At 43.5% G+C, this 20,441-nt stretch overlaps 1 protein-coding gene across 1 annotated transcript; it reads right to left on the bottom strand.

Moving 5' to 3' along the window:
* Positions 1–1,405: 1,405 nt before the first annotated feature.
* bbc3 (BCL2 binding component 3) lies at positions 1,406–8,215 on the bottom strand (the record flags this gene model as incomplete). Its single annotated transcript, XM_084142669.1, has 3 exons — positions 1,406–1,522; positions 4,191–4,396; positions 8,020–8,215. The coding sequence occupies 3 exons, from the start codon at positions 8,213–8,215 to the stop codon at positions 1,427–1,429; spliced, it is 498 nt and encodes a 165-aa protein (XP_083998795.1). The 3' UTR covers positions 1,406–1,426.
* Between the last annotated feature and the right edge of the window lie 12,226 nt (positions 8,216–20,441).

The following is a 20,441-nucleotide window of genomic DNA, read 5'->3' as shown; positions in this document are numbered from 1 at the left end:
CTGTTGGTCCAAAGACAAAAAAGATTTCAAACACAAACAGAGAACTTACAATTTAAGTACTTTTAAAGCTAATTGAATCTCATCCAATGACAACAGGTCTTCAGACAGAGAAATAGCCATGATGGCTTATTACTGGCTCCTCCTATCCACCTCCAAACCATGCTATCACCTCCCAAAACAAATATATACTAACAATTTAACACTGGTAATTATAGTGGGATTGTCCGACAGTGCTACAGCTCAACTCAGAGCCTCCAATAAAGGTGATGGTCTGGTAACTGGCTCATATAGTGTTCAGTCCCAGTGTGTGTGTGTGTGTGTGTGTGCGTAAGGAATGTGTGTGTGTGGGTGTCAACCTCTGCTCCATCCAGGGTCCCACACACCAACCACTGATTGTCCTGGTGATAGAGTAGGCCATTTTGGAGGGAGCGACAGAAAGGCACAGAAATGACAATTAAATGTATTCAGATTTGAAGGGAAGAGTAGCATACATATGAATTTATATACACCACTACACTCAAAAAAAGGTGCTATCTAGAACCTAAAAGGGTTCTTCGGCTGTCCCCATAGGAGAACCCTTTGAAGAACCCTTTTTGGTTCCAGGTAGAACCCTTTTGGTTCCAGGTAGAACCCTTTTGGGTTCCATGTAGAACCCTTTCCACAGAAGGTTCTACATGGAACCCAAAAGGGTTCTACCTGGAACCAAAAAGGGTTCTACCTTGAACCAAAAAGGGTGCTCCTATGGGGACAGCCGAAGAACCCTTTTGGAACCATTTTTTCTAAGAGTGTACTGGCATTTTTTACCAAGTCAAGTTGGTCCTGTCTGAAACTATTGTCTGACCTCTTGGCGTGAGGAAACATCCTAGTGCTAGACAGTAATGATTGTATGGCGCAAGTGTGGCTCTACAGCAGATCCCATATAGTATATTGCTATAACTTATCTCAGCAGTAAGCTTGGCTCATCCAGCGATTTAAACTGATTATTATTCAGGCCATAGTGTGACTTACAGGGGATTCTACACAGGCCCCTCAGTACCCGCATCAAGCCATGCTGTCGAGCAGTTGAATTGCTCATTCTACCATGACCTCAATTGGAAGAAGTTGTACACACACATTCAGGAGCCATAGCCTCTTCACCAAGTAAACCCCTCGCATCGCCACCACACCCAACACGGCATCAGTGTGCTTCACAGTTTACAAGGAAGGATAGGAGCACACACAAGCCCAGGAGACCAACCTGTGTCAGAATGCTATATCAAGAGCTGTCCCAAAGAGAGATTGAAAAAAATATCTATATATACAAGATGTACAAAAGAGACAAAACAAAAGGGGTTTGTCCGTTCCAGCGGACTGAGTCCATTCTGAAGCAGTCTGTGATTGGTCCAGTAGGGAGCTCCGGCGCGTCCAATCCCTATCCAGAGTCAGTCTATCTCAGTCGGTACAGAGTGCTAAGGGTATCCAAGAGGAAGTTGAGGACTCCTAGACACAGGCCTCTCCAGTCCTGCCGTTGGGGGATGCCACCCTGAGAGAGAGAGAGAAAGAAATAGGGAGAGAAGGAGAGAGAGGGAAATTAGTCCTCAGCCCCAAAACAATTGTGTATTTTACTGTTGGCCTTTCAGTCTTGATGCTTGTTCAAATGAACATTTGTGGACAAAGACACCTTGGCAAACCATGGATATAATGAAGAGTCTGACTATGAGACAGTACATAAGGGATAGAGGTTACATTGTTGATGATTGCAGTGTAACACTACACAGACGTAAGTGACCTAATTCTGGACAACACTGAATTGACTTAGCTCTCAAGATCTATTTAGAATAGCTTGGGTCTTTACAAACATCCGCAATTTCACCAAGAGATTCATTTACAAATGCCATTGGATAGCATCCACTGTCCCCTGCTTTAAGAGAAAGTCACAACATCCTATCACTATGATATAGGCTATGTGCAACCACTACTACACAGTTTTATACTTTCTAGATTCTATCCCCTTACTGGAACCACTGAGCTTTTATCGCGTGTGAGTCTGTGAGTACGTCTGTGTGTCTCTGTGTGTGTATCTTTGTGTGTCTGTGTGTGTATCTTTGTGTGTCTGTGTGTGTATCTTTGTGTGTCTGTGAGTACGTCTGTGTGTGTCTGTGTGTGTATCTGTGTGTGTCTGTGTGTGTATCTTTGTGTGTCTGTGTGTGTATCTTTGTGTGTCTGTGTGTGTATCTTTGTGTGTCTGTGTGTGTATCTTTGTGTGTCTGTGTGTGTATCTTTGTGTGTCTGTGTGTGTATCTTTGTGTGTCTGTGTGTGTATCTTTGTGTGTCTGTGTGTGTATCTGTGTGTGTCTGTGTGTGTATCTTTGTGTGTCTGTGTGTGTATCTTTGTGTGTCTGTGTGTGTATCTGTGTGTGTCTGTGTGTGTATCTGTGTGTGTCTGTGTGTGTATCTTTGTGTGTCTGTGTGTGTATCTTTGTGTGTCTGTGTGTGTATCTTTGTGTGTCTGTGTGTGTATCTTTGTGTGTCTGTGTGTGTATCTTTGTGTGTCTGTGTGTGTATCTTTGTGTGTCTGTGTGTGTATCTTTGTGTGTCTGTGTGTGTATCTTTGTGTGTCTGTGTGTGTATCTTTGTGTGTCTGTGTGTGTATCTTTGTGTGTCTGTGTGTGTATCTTTGTGTGTCTGTGTGTGTATCTTTGTGTGTCTGTGTGTGTATCTTTGTGTGTCTGTGTGTGTATCTTTGTGTGTCTGTGTGTGTATCTTTGTGTGTCTGTGTGTGTATCTTTGTGTGTCTGTGTGTGTATCTGTGTGTGTCTGTGTATATGCGGTGCACCTGGGTGGAGTGAGGCAGTCCCAAAAAGACACTCCCTGCTAAACAGAGCCAGGAGAGGCGACACATCGCTCGTCAACAGCTGCTTTGAGTCACTCAGTAAAAAATAACCCAGCTCTTTAGTAAGAGAGAGAGAGGTGAAAAACAGAAAATGAGAGAGTGAGAGAGAGTGTGTGTGAATGTGGGAACGAGACAGAGAGAAGTAGTAAAAACCAGACACTGACAGACAGAGAGATGCTAGCAGAGAGCTTAAAATACACAAAGAAAGAGAGGGAGAGAGTTACAGCTCAGACTCAGAGAGAGGGAGAAAGAGAGGAGAGATTGAGAGGTGGGGAGAGAGAAAAATAGAGTAGGGGAGGACACAGGGTAAGGGAAGATAGAGAACAACTGACCATACCGAGAGAGAGGGGCACAGTAGGGGAGGGAGGTCACAAGACAAGATACAGGAAAAAAAAGCTCTGAACAAGAGAAACAGTAGAGTGGTGGTGAGTGAGTGTGAGTGTGTGAGTGCGCGTGTAGTGTGTGAGTGAGTGTGTGAGTGCGCGTGTAGTGGACTATGAGCCTCACGTGCCTGTGGTTTAGTCACCCTTCCCCAACCCCCACCCCCTCCTAAGCAGCCCTTTTGTTGTTACTCGTGCTAAGGAAGTCCTTTTAGCTAGCCTCACTGTAAACAACGTTTCCCAAAATCCCCTGTCCTTCCACTGATACCAGACAGTAGGGCAAGAGACAGTTTAACGAGGGCACACAATACATTGCCAACCTGCTCCACAGACCAAGGGCTTTATTATACTGTAATAAAGTTTATTGTGTGTGTGTGTGTGTGTGTGTGTGCGTGCGTGCGTGCGTGCGTGCGTGCGTGTGCGAGCGTTTGTGTTTGTGTCTGCGTCTATGTGTGTGCGCGTAGTTAATGTCGGCTCAGCAGTGGCATCCGTGTGAGTGAGTGAGCGCTGGAGTAGGGTGACGTCAGCTGTGTTTGTCAGCAGAGGGGGAGGCAGGTTGCCGGGGGGAGGGGGAGATTAGCCTGTGTTTACTCCTGCGGCTGCCTCACTGACTGCCTCCTCACGCGATACAGCCCAGCAGAGAACACAGTGGGAGGGAGGGAGGGAGGGAGGGAGGGAGGGAGGGAGGGGGGGGGGGGGGGGGGGGGGCAGCTGGAAACTCAACTTCAGTCACAACACTCCCAGCTCATGGATATCATATTGATCCATTTACACCACTGGCACATGCACACATGCTCAATCATGCACACACACACTCATCTACTCACATTTACACACACACACTGACTTACACATGCACATTTAAATTGAAAACACCTCTACACATTTATCAGAACACACCAAACAATACATCTCATAAATAGATCATTCATCCTTACCATTCTCTGGAGGATCGTAGCGTTCAAGTCGTCGCCGATTCTCTTGAGCTGGTTGGCCAGTCTTTCCACCACCTCGTTGTCCAACCGCGGGTCTGCTACTCCAGGGGCTCTGTGCTGGGGAGAATCCTGGGGAGAGCGCTCTCTCTGGGGCAGCAGGTCAGGCAGGGGATCCCTGGCTGTGGTGTCCTGGTGCTCTATGTCTGGGTCTGGGGAGAAAAAACAACACATGTGCCATTACTGCCTCTGGCAGACAGCTGGACCTCCATAGCCCACCACGACCATCTCTGAAAGACAACATCAACTAGCCTATATCAAAGGCAGCACAGACCAGGCTGAATCAGGTCAAGTTTTGGTAGGAGGCAGATTGTGGATAGCCTGCCGGCACATAAAACATGTCTCCTGTATATTGTTGTTTGTCTAGCAACAAAAAAAAATATCCAAAACATCCCCTCCGTCACCCCAAAATGTGATGCCCTCCGTCCTCACTTCTCTGGCTCCATAAGAGTCTTTGGTGTAGGTGTCTAGAAACAAGCATGGTTGTCTGGTCTAAACCATATAGGCAACACTCTTAATGGTGGCTAGGCTGCTTAGCAACACAGACCCCCCCCCCACCCCCACCCTCTGCCCCCCAAAGCACCCATCTTTTGAAAGTCAAACTCACAATGCATACCCCCCCACCTCCCTCCACCACCCCTGTCAGACTGTTCAGACTAGTCTTGAATCCTTTTTTAAATCTTGGGGGTTGCCGCCGTCAACCCCGTATTTTCCCCTTCAAAGATAGAATGTAATCTCTTAATCTGCTTAATAAATCTAGAATACTTGTGTTTGTGTATTACAGTGTTTATTAGAAGGAGGAACTCCTGTCTACTCTGTACAGATTCAGAAGAGGATAAGAAAGCCTATTTGCATGGAGGTGATAAAAATGCATCGTATTACCCTCTGATACTGCAACGCAAACCGACGACACTGAAAGTACTGTGCGCATCACTGTCACTACCGTCTGTGGTCGAGAAAATACATTTAAATCAAATCAAGTCAAGTTTATTTGTCATATGCACAGGATACATGTGGTGTACACAGTACAATTAAATGCTTCAGTGACCGTTTACAAACTGTTGCGTTGTGTCAAGATTCAAAGACACTTCAAATTAAGTGGAAGAAAAAAGCTCTCTGCATCCTATTCGACATACCACATACCAATTAGGATCTGGCTAAAAATACTTGAATCAGTTATAGAACCCATTGCCCTTTATGGTTGTGAGGTCTCAGGTCCGCTCACCAACCAAGAATTCACCAAATGGGACAAACACCAAATTGAGACTCTGCATGCAGAAATCTACACAAATATCCTCTGTGTACAACGTAAAACACCAAATAATGCATGCAGAGCAGAATTAGGCCGATACCCGCTAATTACCAAAATCCAGAAAAGAGCTGTTAAATTCTACAACCACCTAAAAGGAAGCGATTCCCAAACCTTCCATAACAAAGCCATCACCTACAGAGATGAACCTGGAGACGAGTCCCCTAAGCAAGCTGGTCCTGGGGCTCTGTTCACAAACACAAACAGACCCCACAGAGCCCCAGGACAGCAACACAATTAGACCCAACCAAATCATGAGAAAACAAAAAGATAATTACTTGACACATTGGAAAGAATTTACACAAAAAAACTGAGCAAACTAGAATGCTATTTGGCCCTAAACAGAGAGTACACTGTGGCAAAATACCTGACCACAGTGACTGACACAAAATTAAGGGAATCTTTGACTATGTACAGACTCAGTGAGCATAGCCTTGCTATTGAGAAAGGCCGCCGTAGGCAGACCTGGCTCTCAAAAGAAGACAGGCTATGTGCACACTGCCCACAAAATGAGGTGGAAACTGAGCTGCACTTCCTAACTTCCTGCCAAATATATGACCATATTAGAGACACATACTTCCCTCATATTACACAGACCCACAAGGAATTCGAAAACAAATCCAATTTAGATAAACTCCCATATCTATTGGGTGAAATCACAGCAGCAAGATTTGTGACCTGTTGCCACAAGAAAAGGGCAACCGGTGAAGAACAATATTTATGTTGATATATTTTCCTTTTTGTACTTTAACTATTTGCACATCATTACAAAGCTGTTTATAGACACAATGGCACTTGCATGGGTTTATTATTTTTGAACTTTTGTGAGTAAACTGTTTACTGTTACATTTTTTAATTGTTTAATTCACGTTTGTTTATCATCTATTTCACTTGCTTTGGCAATGTAAACATATGTTTCCCATGCCCATAAAGCCCCTTAAATTGAAATTTAATTGAGGGAGACAGACAGCGAAAGAGAGAGAGAGAGAGAGAGAGAGAGAGAGAATGGAGAGGAACTATTGCTTGTTGCCAGGGTAACTATAAGATGGTGCTCCCAGAGATGGAATCAAGCCATTGGCGGACGGATTCAGGGGCTAGGCTGGGATAGGGTGGACAGGCTGGGGGGCGGGCTGGGACCAGTCTGCCCGGGGGCTGGGGAAGAAGCAGTGAGAGCCAGAGACCGCAAAGGCAGGAAACACAAGGAAGGGGAGTGGTTAAAAGAGGGATTACAGAGGAAACAGAACTGGTCAAGTAGAACCAGCGGCGGGTCTAACGGAAGGAAACGGGGAGAGAAAGGGTAGGTTATACCTCTAACCAGGGAGTGGAGCAGATTGCTTTCTCTATGGGAAGTCATGAGCAGGGGACAAGTCTCGACATGCCCCAGCCACAGCGTTTGACTTACAGCCAGAAAGAGAGAGAGTGCCAGAGAAAGATACTATTCCAAACTATTCCTTTCAGTTGCATAGCCACGTGCTCAAAATGCTTCCCTCGCCTCCTAAGTAACTCCATAGCCCCAAGACCAAAGCCTGCAGCCCTAAAATCCTCACATGCACAGCAACACCACACCAGTACCACATAGCCTAATCCACACTTACCATTGCAATAAATTACCGTGACAATACCCCACATACTGTAGCTTGTTTCCGTCAAAACATAGGCTAAACTTTTCACTCCTGTCAATGACCGTGAAGCTCCTATTTGAGATGCAATACTCTGACAGCTTTCTTCCAGGCCCCTCCCCTCATTGGTTCCCATCTCAATTGTTTAGAGGTTTGTTTACTCTTTCCACAAGCATGGACACACCAGATCAAACTGAGTGCATAAAACAGCAGCAAATGTATAACATTCGGTTGAAAGCTTTCTATCTGGGGTCCATGCCATTGCCAGGGGCAAGCTTCTTAGTTAGCAAGTTCATACTAAAGGCAATCTAGGTAAAGCATCAATAGGTTTAGGCTATATAAGGGAGGATGCTTAAAGGCCGCATTTTCTGCACTGCTTGATATTTACATCCTACAGTGATGACAACGGTTTTATGACTACTAGCCTACCCATTTCTACTTGGTGGAAAATTAACAGATGAGGAACTTCACTTAGATGTACAAGCATTAACGAGTTTTACAAGTATAATAACAATCACATTGAAGTCTATTGCTTCATATTCAAAATACATTTCTATTTCATCAACTTTCCTTTTCAATCGACTCACACATTCCATCACACAGTTGAGTGGGGAACTTTCCCATCCAATGCCACTGCACTGGCATGTGAGCATGATGTCCTTTGATGTTAGTATTTCCTCATAGCAGTAAGCTATTCACAGCTACCACTTGTAATCCTATTCTAACATGACCATGGTTTCTGCCTCAGTGGCTTACCATTTAGGCCTATGCCTAAGAACTCTGTATTAGCAGCAACACACACTACATGAAACATCACAGTATCCAGCAACTAGTAGTAATAACCTACCTGTGCTTGCTCTTCTGGGGCTGTCCAGTGGATGGGCACTGGCGGGTGGGAAGGCTTCTCTCTGGGGCTGGGGGGGCGGAGAGTCCTGCCTGGGCTGGATGTCCATGTTGGGGAGCAGTTGGCAGGACTGGCGGTGTGCAGCCTGGAGAGGGTGGTTGCTGCCACCAGGCCAGGTGTCTGGCCGCTGGACCTCCATGCGGCAGGTGTGTTGTCTGCCCCGGCCATGGCGGTCCACTCCACTCTCCATATGGGGGCGGGCCATACCAGGTGCACTCTGTTGATGTTTACAAATGAATAGCAAAATTGTAATAGACGATGACTGATTGCCCCTTTTACAAACTGTTGTCACCTGGTGGATATTGGGGAACTTTTTACTATGAGCGGTGTATGTTTGTGTGTAAAGGCATGCAAACAAGCCTTAAGATAAGGCATCAACATTCTAAATCAGGGGTGTCAAACTCATTTTAGCTCAGGGGCCACATGGAGGAAAATCTATTCCCAAGTGGGCCGGACCGGTAAAATCATGGTATATATAACTTAAAAACAACAACTTCAGATTGTTTTCTTTGTTTTAATACGATCAACATAAAACATAAAGCTGGAGCCTAAGGACAGTGTGTCCAAAATAGTACAAGCACAACATCACTATTAATCATAAAACACCTCAAGTTTATTTGAACATTCTAAAGAAAAAGAACACACAAACACACAATGCCTCAGTGATTCACAGAACTGTTTCACAGATCACAGAACTATATCAGGGTGTCATTTCTCAGGCAGAAATGTAGATAAAAATAATGAAATCATGTTCCCCAAACAAGTGCAAGAACCACAGAGTCAAGAATAGGTTAAATATACAAATAAAATAAAATCAATTAAAAACGATAGCACATCAACATAAAAACATATAAACATAAAGCTGGAGCCTGAGGACAGTGTGTCCAAAAGCACAACATCACTATTAATCATAAAACACCTCAAGTTATTTGAAAGTTCTGAGGACAAAGAACACACAAACACACAATGCCTCAGTGATTCACAGAAGTATATCACAGATCACAGAACTATATCAGGGTGTCTCATGCAGCACTTTAAGTGGGGTTGCATAGTTTATTTGACTCCTGATACCTGGCATCTTTTAGCTTTCACCAGCGCATCAATATCAGGCGTCACATCCTGAGTGGCAGCCAACTTCAGGATGTGATGCAAGTGCTTGTGCGTGAGCCTTGAGTGCAGCTTTGTTTTATTTATGCTCATTACAGAGAAAACTTGCTCACAAAGATATGTGGTTCCAAACATGCACAACAGTTTTGCAGCGAGGGCTGTCAAGTTGGGGTAACCTGGCAAGAGATTCTGATAAAATATGTCCAAGCCAGCTGCGGCAAATTTGCCCTTCAAATCCGAGTCACACTGCAAGTCTATTATTTCAAGTTGGATGCTGACGGGCAGATCAGAGGGATTCACGGTGAATGGCGAGCAAAAAACGTTGAAGTCTTTCTCCAGTTCACCAAAAATCTGAAAGCGTTGCTCAAACTCCCGTAACAGTCCCGTTATTTTATCTTTGAACCGCTTCATGTCTGCCACATGTTGGGTCGCGCACACATTTTTCAGACAGGGGAAGTGAGCTGCATCACCACCGGCGAGTTGCGTCTCCCACAATGACACCTTCAACTTGAAAGAACGTATGCTGTCATAATACTGCGTGACAACTTTGTTGCGCCCTTGCAGCTGTTTGTTCAAGTTATTCAGGTGCTCTGTAACATCCACCATAAATGCAAGGTCCTGCATCCATTCTGTGGAATGAAATTCTAACACTGGTTTGCCCTTTTCTTCCATGAACTGTTCAATTTCTTCTCGTAAATCAAAGAAACGCCTCAGCACAGCACCTCGGCTTAACCATCTTACCTCAGTGTGGTATGGCAGGCCATAGATGTGGTCTTTCTCTCTGAGAAGGCTGTCAAACTGACGGTGATTCAGGCTTCTGGATCGGATTAAATTAACAGTTTGGATGACCACCTTCATGACGTTATCCATCTTTAATGACTTACAACACAAAGCCTCCTGGTGCAAAATACAGTGAAAAGTCCAAAAATCACGTCCTCCATTTGCAGATTGCACTTTCTCTCTGAACTTTGTCACAACGCCTGCTTTTTTCCCGATCATTGAGGGCGCACCATCTGTAGCCAGGCTGACAGTGCGGGACCAGTCCACTCCGACTCTGTCCAGCGCGCCGACGAGTGCGGTGAAAATATCAGCTGCTGTCGTTGTATCTGTCATCGGCACCAACTCCACAAACTCCTCGGTGACGGTCAATGTGTCATCAACTCCGCGGATGAAAATGGCCAGTTGTGCAACATCTGTAATGTCCGTGCTTTCATCAATTGCAACCGAAAACGCAACAAATGACTTTACTTTTTGCTTCAACTGGCTGTCCAAATCCACTGAAAGATCGGAAATCCTGTCTGCAACTGTGTTTCTTGTCAGGCTGATATTTACAAAAGCCTGACGCTTTTCAGGGCACACAATCTCCGCTGCCTTCATCATGCATGTTTTTACAAATTCACCCTCACTAAAGGGTTTTGAAGCCACTGCGATTTCATTAGCAATGAGGTAGCTAGCTTTCACTTGCAGCGTCACTGATGTCTCGGCTGTGAGTAAACACAGACTGCTGTTTCTTCAGACCCGCCAACAGTTCATTCACCTTCTCTCTTCTCCGCTGTCCTTGAAAGTTGTCATATTTGTCAGCATGAAGACTCACATAGTGGCGACGAAGGTTATATTCTTTCAGCACTGCAACATGCTGTGAACACACCAAACATACAGCTTTCCCATTCAATTCCGTGAATAAATAGGAGGATGACCATTTTTCTTGGAACACTCTGCACTCTGCGTCCACTTTTCTCTTTTCTGACAGAGACATATTGGGGCAATGAGGGTGCCAAAGCACATAATGTTAAAAGTAGAAGCCGTAATAAATATCGCGGGCAAAACAAAGTAGCTCATCCGGACTGGCTGCACTTGCTTGACCTACTTGCTCTGCCCCGGTATAAACAGTTTGCTTGCTTAACACAATTGCTATTGCGCCATCCAGTGGACACAATTGGAACAGCAGTTTATTTTATTGAAAAATTGCAGCTCATTTTTATACTTTACAAAATCATCTCGCAGGCCGGATTAAACCCGTTTGCGGGCCTGCTCGCGTCCCAACGTAAATAGCGTAGCCGGCAATACACTCCTATGGCAAATGTGTTGTGTACAATGTTCAGCTAATCAGGTTGCACCTGTCCGTCCAGAAGTAGCTAGCCACCCTAGCATAGTGGTGGAAAATTGTGTTTTATTAAGACAGTATACATATTTTTCCAGGGGGAAGTTCAGCGGCCCCCCATTAAATCGAGTTGAGGAAACCGACGCCTTTGCAGCCTGTTAAGGGGATGTTTATGTGGGGGACATGAGTGTATTACCAGCTGGGCTGACTGCATTGACTAGAGGTAATACCAATGATTCATTTATACACTAGATGACTGATAGGGGTCGCTGTGTTGAAGCCACCATGACTGCATCTTGGCACACCCCCACCATTGTAAAATACATTTTGGAAGCTATAGAAATGCATTTTTTAATGTCTACATTAGTTTTTACCACATTTATTCTATTACAGACACCTTAATGCATAATTTAAATTATATTATGTGAGCTAAACATACAAATGAAAAAATGAATACAATAATTTTCCTTAAAGTATAATTATTTCAGATTACTAATGTTACTGGCCCCACTACAACAAAAAATACTTAAATACATGTAATTTTGTTCTTGAAGCATTTAATTGAAATAGTGTAGAATTCAATTCATTCCTATGGAGGACTGTGAATACCATGGATGCCAAGGGAAGACAGGCCAAAACATTTACCAAGAAAAAAAGAAAACAAACATCTCTCTGTTTTCATAATTTTCCTTCAATTCGCAAGAGGCTGACTGTTTCTCACCAGAGAAAGCATCCCACCAGAGAAAGCATCCGAGCGAGTGAAACAGCGCCCCTCTGTCTCTGTATGTGTTGGCCATCTATCTGATTCTGTCTGGTCATAAAGAGTATAACATTGTTATAGAGAAAACAACGCAATTATCACAACACATAGGTTTTAATAAATGATGGGGGGGTTTTCTGACTTGGCTTCACCAGTGATTTTACCCATGCACCGCTACTGATCGAGGCCTGCTCCTACTGGGGAGTGCCAATATGGCCGACCGGTGGCTTCAAAGCCTCTCAATGACCAATACATAGCATCAACAATTCAGGGTTTATATGCATCATTGGGTATTACACCAAGTCATGAAGAACTATGCCCTAGGGGTCTCGGTGCTAGGGTCATTCATAATGCAGAGCTGGAAATTCCTCAGAACCAAATATCTAGCAAAATGTTACATTAAATTGGGTTTAAAGGTAGAAGCTTAAAATGCCTTGTTCCACGGGAAATATAGGTTGCCTTAGCATATGCATGTATGTTTTCAAACAGTGACCCAAGGGTGGGCTACCTTTCAAAACATTGTTTTTTTCACTCCCTCCTCGACAGACAGTTTGACCTACCAACCCATATGTTATGTGGCCGCTAGATGGCAGCCACTACGCCCTCGTGCGCGCGAGGGATGTTTATAAACAAATATACAGCCAAGCCAGCAGCCGATTGACACGCGCTCCTTCCCACCACAGCAGCGCGCCAAACTCTGTCAGTAGTAACACAATACATTTTTTGTCCGCTTGTCATCCCCACTATTGCAATGCTTGATTTTATTTTTTTGCTCAAGCAAAACATTTATTTACGTTGCAACACACAGATCGAATCATTCCTATCCGACTCAAAATACATAAAACGTTTCACATGGAAATTATGAATTATGGAAAAGAAACATTGAAGGTGGATTGTGATTGCGCAGGAGAAACAGTTCCACGCAACAATGGTCTGCCTCGGTCTCAACTTGTTGAAATACTGCCTTTGACTGTCATGTAATTGATGATGAAAAAGACGCTCAACATGAAATAAAACATACGAGAATTCCATATCTCTAAGTTGAACATGGAAATGCATCACTGGGCTTCTGTCATATGTAATCTTATCTGTTCCTCTCCTCCACAAAACCACTAAAGTTCACACATCAAACTCATGACAGCCAAGTGTGTAAAACAAGACACCACAAACGATTTCACGAAAGCAGCAACAAACAAGAAGATACCACTTGAATATCACACCAACACACTTTCTACATTACACGAAAACCCATCCGTGCCGCTGACTCCTACCACGTGAATAATTTATTTTCAAAATATTATGAAATAGCTACATTGATTGCCTCGAAAACTATCTTCTGAAACTACTACGATTACAATGTAGCATGCTAGCTATAATAGTATAATTTGATGTGTCAAGTTATTTTGACAGCTAGCTAAATCCACAGCCGAAGAACCCTTTTAGGTTTTAGATAGCAACTTTTTTCTAATAGTGTAGCCAGCTAGCTATGTCTAACAGCTCTATCTTTGATACAGTAGCTAACGTTAGCAGACTGTCAAAAACTCCGCTGTGCTGTAGCCAAGTCCAGCATCATCACCAAAACATTTGCTAACTTTTAAGACTTACTTGATTTATCTGATGATTCGTGATGACTGTAAATCTCTCTGTAGTTTAGGCACTGTCGATTGCTTGTTGACATCAGAATATGTGTCCAACAAGCTGTTTGACTCGCGGCTTGTCCTTGCGTTGGGTGTTGAAGAAAGTCCACTTGCAGTTTGTGACATTCCACGTTTCCCACTACGATTGTCAAAACAGTCAGCACATACAAACCGTGTAGTCGTCTTTTATTCCATGGAAATCGATGCTTATCCAACCCGTTATCACGGAGCTATGGTCCAAATGTTGATTACAGGGGAGACTGTTTCATAGGGGAGACTGTTTCATAGTGGAGACTGTTTCATAGTGGTACCACTTTGCTTTCACTCCCGCGGTTGCCTGTTTCGCCACGCCCTCTCCTCCATGCATGACAACATGTCCTGACATGCACCTCTACAAGAGAAATGCTGCTACTCCGTTTCAATACCCCGGACAAGACTTTAAAGAAAGAAACAAAACACCTTTTTGTCCAACCCTGCCCCCTTCCCGCCCCTTTTGCTTTCCTGTGAGTTTACCACATATGTTGCAGCTGTTATGTTAACGGTAAACAAAGCCTGGTTGTATAGTAGCTGGTGCCTCGAGCCTATGGGTGCAGAAATCTGGAATACATTATAGCCTGTCCTATGCATACATTGGATTGTCAACAGCATATCAGTAAATCATCAACAGCAGCATCATTATCAATGCATGCCTTTGTCAGACCATCAAATTAATATTTGTCTCTTTTGGTGTGTTGTGAAGTTGAGATGGGGTATGAGGACAATTGACTGTATATGACAAGGGTTCAAAGTGCCTTGCATGTTATAACCCGTCATATATGACATAATTCGTTATAACCTCGTTATAACCATGGGCTGTAGGTTACAGTAACACAGACACATATATGAACAATTGTAGAGTGGGCCTATTGCGCAGTGGTCTAAGGCACTGCATCGCAGTGCTAGCTGTGCCACTAGAGATCCTGGTTCGAGTCCAGGCTCTGTCGCAGCCGGCCGCGACCGGGAGACCCATGGGCGGCGCACAATTGGTCCAGCGTCATCCAAGGTAGGGGAGGGTTTGGCCGGCAGGGATGTGGGTTCGTGTCCCACGGGGGGCCAGTATGAAACAAATAAATAAATAAAAAATAAACATGTATGCATTCACTAACTGTAAGTCGCTCTGGATAAGAGCGTCTGCTAAATGACTAAAATGTAAATGTAAAATGTTGATTGAATGACACTCATAACCTGTCACATTGTTAGGGGAGGTCACCCATTGGCTCATTGCACCCCTTTTCTTTATCAATTGCATGCTTGTTATTCGAGATTATATATTTTTATGATCACACATAGGGGAACAATATACTTGCAAAGAATCAGGGTTTTTTCCTCAATTAATCAGATTTAAATTTGTTGCATTTTTGTGTGGGAAAAAAACAACCTTTTATGGGAAGATTTACCCCCAAATTGTATATTTTTCCATTTCTCATTTGGATAATTGCAATGATGCAATTGAAAATGGTATTTGTAACCCCTTACATTAAAGACACCAAATGCAAAATAATGACTAGGCCCATGCAGCTAATGCTTTGATGTTTTAAATCAAATCCTTAAATGGCCCCCCAAGTAAACGAAAACATGCCCAAATTATAATATGGGATTAGGATATGTTTTGTCAAACACTGAAATCCAGTTATGACAAATAGCCTAATCCGGGTATATTCAACCTGCTTGTTAATACTGGATTAGAGATATTCTAATGTAATCTTTCTGTAATTTTCAAATGACACCCCCAAGATACAAGTTATATAATTGAAGGCCTTTGCTTTTTTTTGTGTGTGGTTGTTTTGGGTTGTTTGCAAACATTTTGCCGATTTAGGATCTAGGGGTTTGTAGCCTAGGCTTCATTGCAGGCTCAATATCATAGCCAATGTCTCTATAGCCTTTATATGAATTAATTTAACACGTTTGATTATGACAATTGGCAAGACATTGTAGCCTATACACGCAATTAAAAGAACCACAAGCTGAGCATTGGAAATCCCCTTGTCTTGTCCTTTAACCCCAGATGTGAGGCATGTGACTGTGCAACCATTGTCCCCAACGCTCAGCTGCGGGGCGCTCGCAGTGCGGGTTTAGTTGTGGTGCCTAATCGGATGGAAATGACAGATTGTCTTGAGACCCCCCATAGCAGATTGGAAATGACCCTCCCACCAAAAGGGGAATCCCCTCACAGGTACATGTCCAGGAAAACATCCCATCATGGGCAAATTTGCTTGGCATCTTGGCAGTTTGCAAGACACACGAGAGATACCACCAGAACATAAGACAATAGACGTGATTGTTGCCCAACTCTCCCCACCTTGCCATACTGCTCGTTAAATTAATTGAGACATTATCTGTATGCATATCTAGGAATGAAATACAGACAGATCTTAGGTCATCTCTTGTAATTAAACGTCGTTGGAGGGCTATTTAGATTGGCCTCGCATTTTAATTTCATGCTGAATGATTTATTAATTTTGCCACTCACTTGGTCAGTCATAATCATTAATGTATTCACACATGAGTTAATCCTGCTCTAGGGCTATATTGCTCTGATACAGAACACAATGTGAACATTTTGACTGTGATGCACAGGGAATGCTTTTCGGGAACTGAGACGTCATAATCAAATGTGACAACAAGCTGTCAACAATGTAATTGTAGGCCTATATAATGCTGCTGTATGCTGTGTGGTGCCACACTGAAGACGCCCATACTGGTGGATGATGAAGTTACGCCCTTGGTCATGTGATTGGCTTCTATTATAGGCTGCATCATGCGTTAAGCGAGGGCAAGTAACTGGAGTGAGGCCATGCAACTCAAATGAGGGTATGATAGCTCGACAACCACATGCACTCATTTATCTGCCCTGTCTGTTTACCTGCACATACACACCCCCTAATAGGTAATTTACACCTCTGTGATAGTGACAAGCATGCAAATGAGATAATTTGCTTTGTACTGAGTCATCTCCCTGTTGTTTTCCCCAGGCCCGCTCTGTTCTGTGTTTCATCATTAGGTCATCTTGACCCCCAGTAGACCCCCATGTCTAGATGAGATACAGTTTAAGTCAAATTGACATCAAAAGTTGTACTTTTTTGAATTTGAACTAACCCTAATCTTAACCATTTTCCTAACCTTAACCTAATACTCCTAACCTGCAACTTTAATTATCCTAACCTGCTGCGTAAATTATTCTAAACTGCTACGAAAAGTCCATTCTGACATAAACTGTAAACAATCTAGTCAAAACTCTGTAGGAGGGCCAGAGGTAACAGGTGTCTTTGGGTCTCTGAAAAATCACTATGTATTATTATTATAGGTGTTACAGGTGCTGAGAAGAGGTCATAAGCTTTCTCCGGTGGGTGGGAGGGTGTTGGGGGGCAGCCTGCTTGAATGTTACAGCAACCTAATCAAGTCTGCCAGTCCTGTGAGGAGTGTGTGTGTGTGTGATTTGTGTGTATCTGTATCAGTCTGGTAGTAGTAACCAAAACAGAAGGCCCCAGCACGTCTCCCCACACATTGTAAGCCGAGCCAATGTTTGGGTTGCCACAATGACATCATCCATTATCCAACACCCCCCCTCCACACACCCCCTCCCCTTTTTTTCAAACTCAGGTGGGAGACTGCAGAACCATCCACCCCCCTCCCTCTCCCTCCATTTCACAAATTACTTTTCATTGCTGCTGCCTTAATTGGCTGCTAAACAGGCGTAGTTGGGGCCGATGAGGTGCCATGGGGTAAACAGCTGCCTCCACACACAAGATAATGGCAGGGTGCTGAGAGACAAACCTGAGACCTGAGCAAACCATCAGCAGGTAGCACCCCTACCATGGGGTCACTGTAGCAACGGTGGACTACACTATTGTGTAGGAGACAGCGCATGATAAACAGGCTTGCCCATGAGTTCTGTCTACAGTCATTGGTCTCCAAAGAGTGGATGCTAAGACTATACATATATGTATAGCAGAGTCTGAAACTATACATGACAAACATATATAAACAATATATGGCTGTAGTTATTACTGTATATACGACACAGATAACTATTTAAGTTAGTGTTCCATCAATCAAACAATGTTATAACAAGGTAATTAACAATAGGTTACTTATGTACCACAGTCACTCTTTATAGGCAATCTTTAGCACAGAGTGTCATTTGAACATAAATGATAGAAACTGTATATTGAAGATATCAAATCAAATCACATTTTATTTGTCACATACAGTGGGGAGAACAAGTATTTGATACACTGCCGATTTCGCAGGTTTTCCTACTTACAAAGCATGTAGAGGTCTGTAATTTTTATCATAGGTACACTTCAACTGTGAGAGACAAAAATCCAGAAAATCACATTATATGATTTTTAAGTAATTAATTTGCATTTTATTGCATGACATAAGTATTTGATACATCAGAAAAGCATAACTTAATATTTGGTATAGAAACCTTTGTTTTTAATTACAGAGATCATACGTTTCCTGTAGGTCTTGACCAGGTTTGCACACACTGCAGCAGGGATTTTGGCCCACTCCTCCATACAGACCTTCTCCAGATCCTTCAGGTTTCGGGGCTGTCGCTGGGCAATACGGACTTTCAGCTCCCTCCAAAGATTTTCTATTGGGATCAGGTCTGGAGACTAGCTAGGCCACTCCAGGACCTTGAGATGCTTCTTACGGAGCCACTCCTTAGTTGCCCTGGCTGTGTGTTTCGGGTCGTTGTCATGCTGGAAGACCCAGCCACGACCCATCTTCAATGCTCTTACTGAGGGAAGTAGGTTGTTGGCCAAGATCTCGCGATACATGGCCCCATCCATCCTCCCCTCAATACGGTGCAGTCGTCCTGTCCCTTTTGCAGAAAAGCATCCCCAAAGAATGATGTTTCCACCTCCATGCTTCCCGGTTGGGATGGTGTTCTTGGGGTTGTACTCATCCTTCTTCTTCCTCCAAACACAGCGAGTGGAGTTTAGACCAAAAAGCTATATTTTTGTCTCATCAGACCACATCCCCTTCTCCCATTCCTCCTCTGGATCATCCAGATGGTCATTGGCAAACTTCAGACAGGCCTGGACATACGCTGACTTGAGCAGGGGGACCTTGCGTGAGCTGCAGGATTTTAATCCATGACGGCGTAGTGTGTTACTAATGGTTTTCTTTGAGACTGTGGTCCCAGCTCTCTTCAGGTCATTGACCAGGTCCTGCCGTGTAGTTCTGGGCTGATCCCTCACCTTCCTCATGATCATTGATGCCCCACGAGGTGAGATCTTGCATGGAGCCCCAGACCGAGGGTGATTGACCGTCATCTTGATCTTCTTCCATTTTCTAATAATTGCGCCAACAGTTGTTGCCTTCTCACCAAGCTGCTTGCCTATTGTCCTGTAGGCCATCCCAGCCTTGTGCAGGTCTACAATTTTATCCCTGATGTCCTTACACAGCTCTCTGGTCTTGGCCATTGTGGAGAGGTTGGAGTCTGTTTGATTGAGTGTGTGGACAGGTGTCTTTTATACAGGTAACGAGTTCAAACAGGTGCAGTTAATACAGGTAATGAGTGGAGAACAGGAGGGCTTCTTAAAGAAAAACTAACAGGTCTGTGAGAGCCGGAATTCTTGCTGGTTGGTATGTGATCAAATACTTATGTCATGCAATAAAATGCAAATTAATTACTTAAAAATCATACAATGTGATTTTCTAGATTTTTTTTTAGATTCCGTCTCTCACAGTTGAAGTGTACCAATGATAAAAATTACAGACCTCTACATGCTTTGTAAATAGGAAAACCTGCAAAATCGGCAGTGTATCAAATACTTGTTCTCCCCACTGTACATGTGTTTAGCAGATGTTATAGCGGGTGTAGCGAAATGCTGTATAAAGACTACCGTTCAAAAGTTTGGGGTCACTTAGAAATTTCCTTTTCGAAAGAAAAGCAATTTTTTTGTCCATTAAAAGAACATCAAATTGATCAGAAATACAATGTAGACATTGGTAATGTTGTAAATGGCTATTGTAGCTGGAAACGGCTGATTTTTAATGGAATATCTACATAGGCGTACAGAGGCCCATTATCAGCAACCATCAGTCCTGTGTTCCAATGGCACGTTGTGTTTGCTAATCCAAGTTTATCATTTTAAAAGGCTAATTGATCATTAGAAAACCATTTTGCAATTATGTTAGCACATCTGAAAACTGTTGTGCTGATTAAAGAAGCAATAAAACAGGCCTTCTTGAGACTAGTTGAGTATCTGGATCATCAGCATTTGTGGGTTCGATTACAGGCTGAAAATGGCCAGAAACAAAGAACTTTCTTCTGAAACTCATCAGTCTATTCTTGTTCTGAGAAATTAAGGCTATTCCATGCGAGAAATTGCCAAGAAACTGAAGATCTCGTACAACGCTGTGTACTACTCCCTTCACAGAACAGCGCAAACTGTCTCTAACCAGAATAGAAAGATGAGTGGGAGGCCCCCGGTGCATAACTGAGCAAGAGGACAAATACATTAGAGTGTCTAGTTTGAGAAACAGATGCCTCACAGGCAGCTTCATTAAATATTTGATATACCCTGGCAAAATTACCAGGTGCTCTATACTGTATCTCTGAATACATCTCATGCATGTCACAAAAAGCAGTGACTCTTTTAGGACTGTTCATGTAGGCTAAACCAGACATGACTTTATGTTGAGGTCACAGGGCCTGTTGCATTGTATGATAATTCATGAAATATGTGAAGTGATGCTCCTGTTT

This window comes from Coregonus lavaretus (genome assembly GCF_964263955.1).
Source record: "Coregonus lavaretus genome assembly, chromosome: 26".
In the NCBI taxonomy this organism is placed as follows: domain Eukaryota; kingdom Metazoa; phylum Chordata; class Actinopteri; order Salmoniformes; family Salmonidae; genus Coregonus; species Coregonus lavaretus.
Note: the sequence above shows the minus strand (reverse complement) of the source record. Positions and strands in the feature narration are given on the sequence as shown.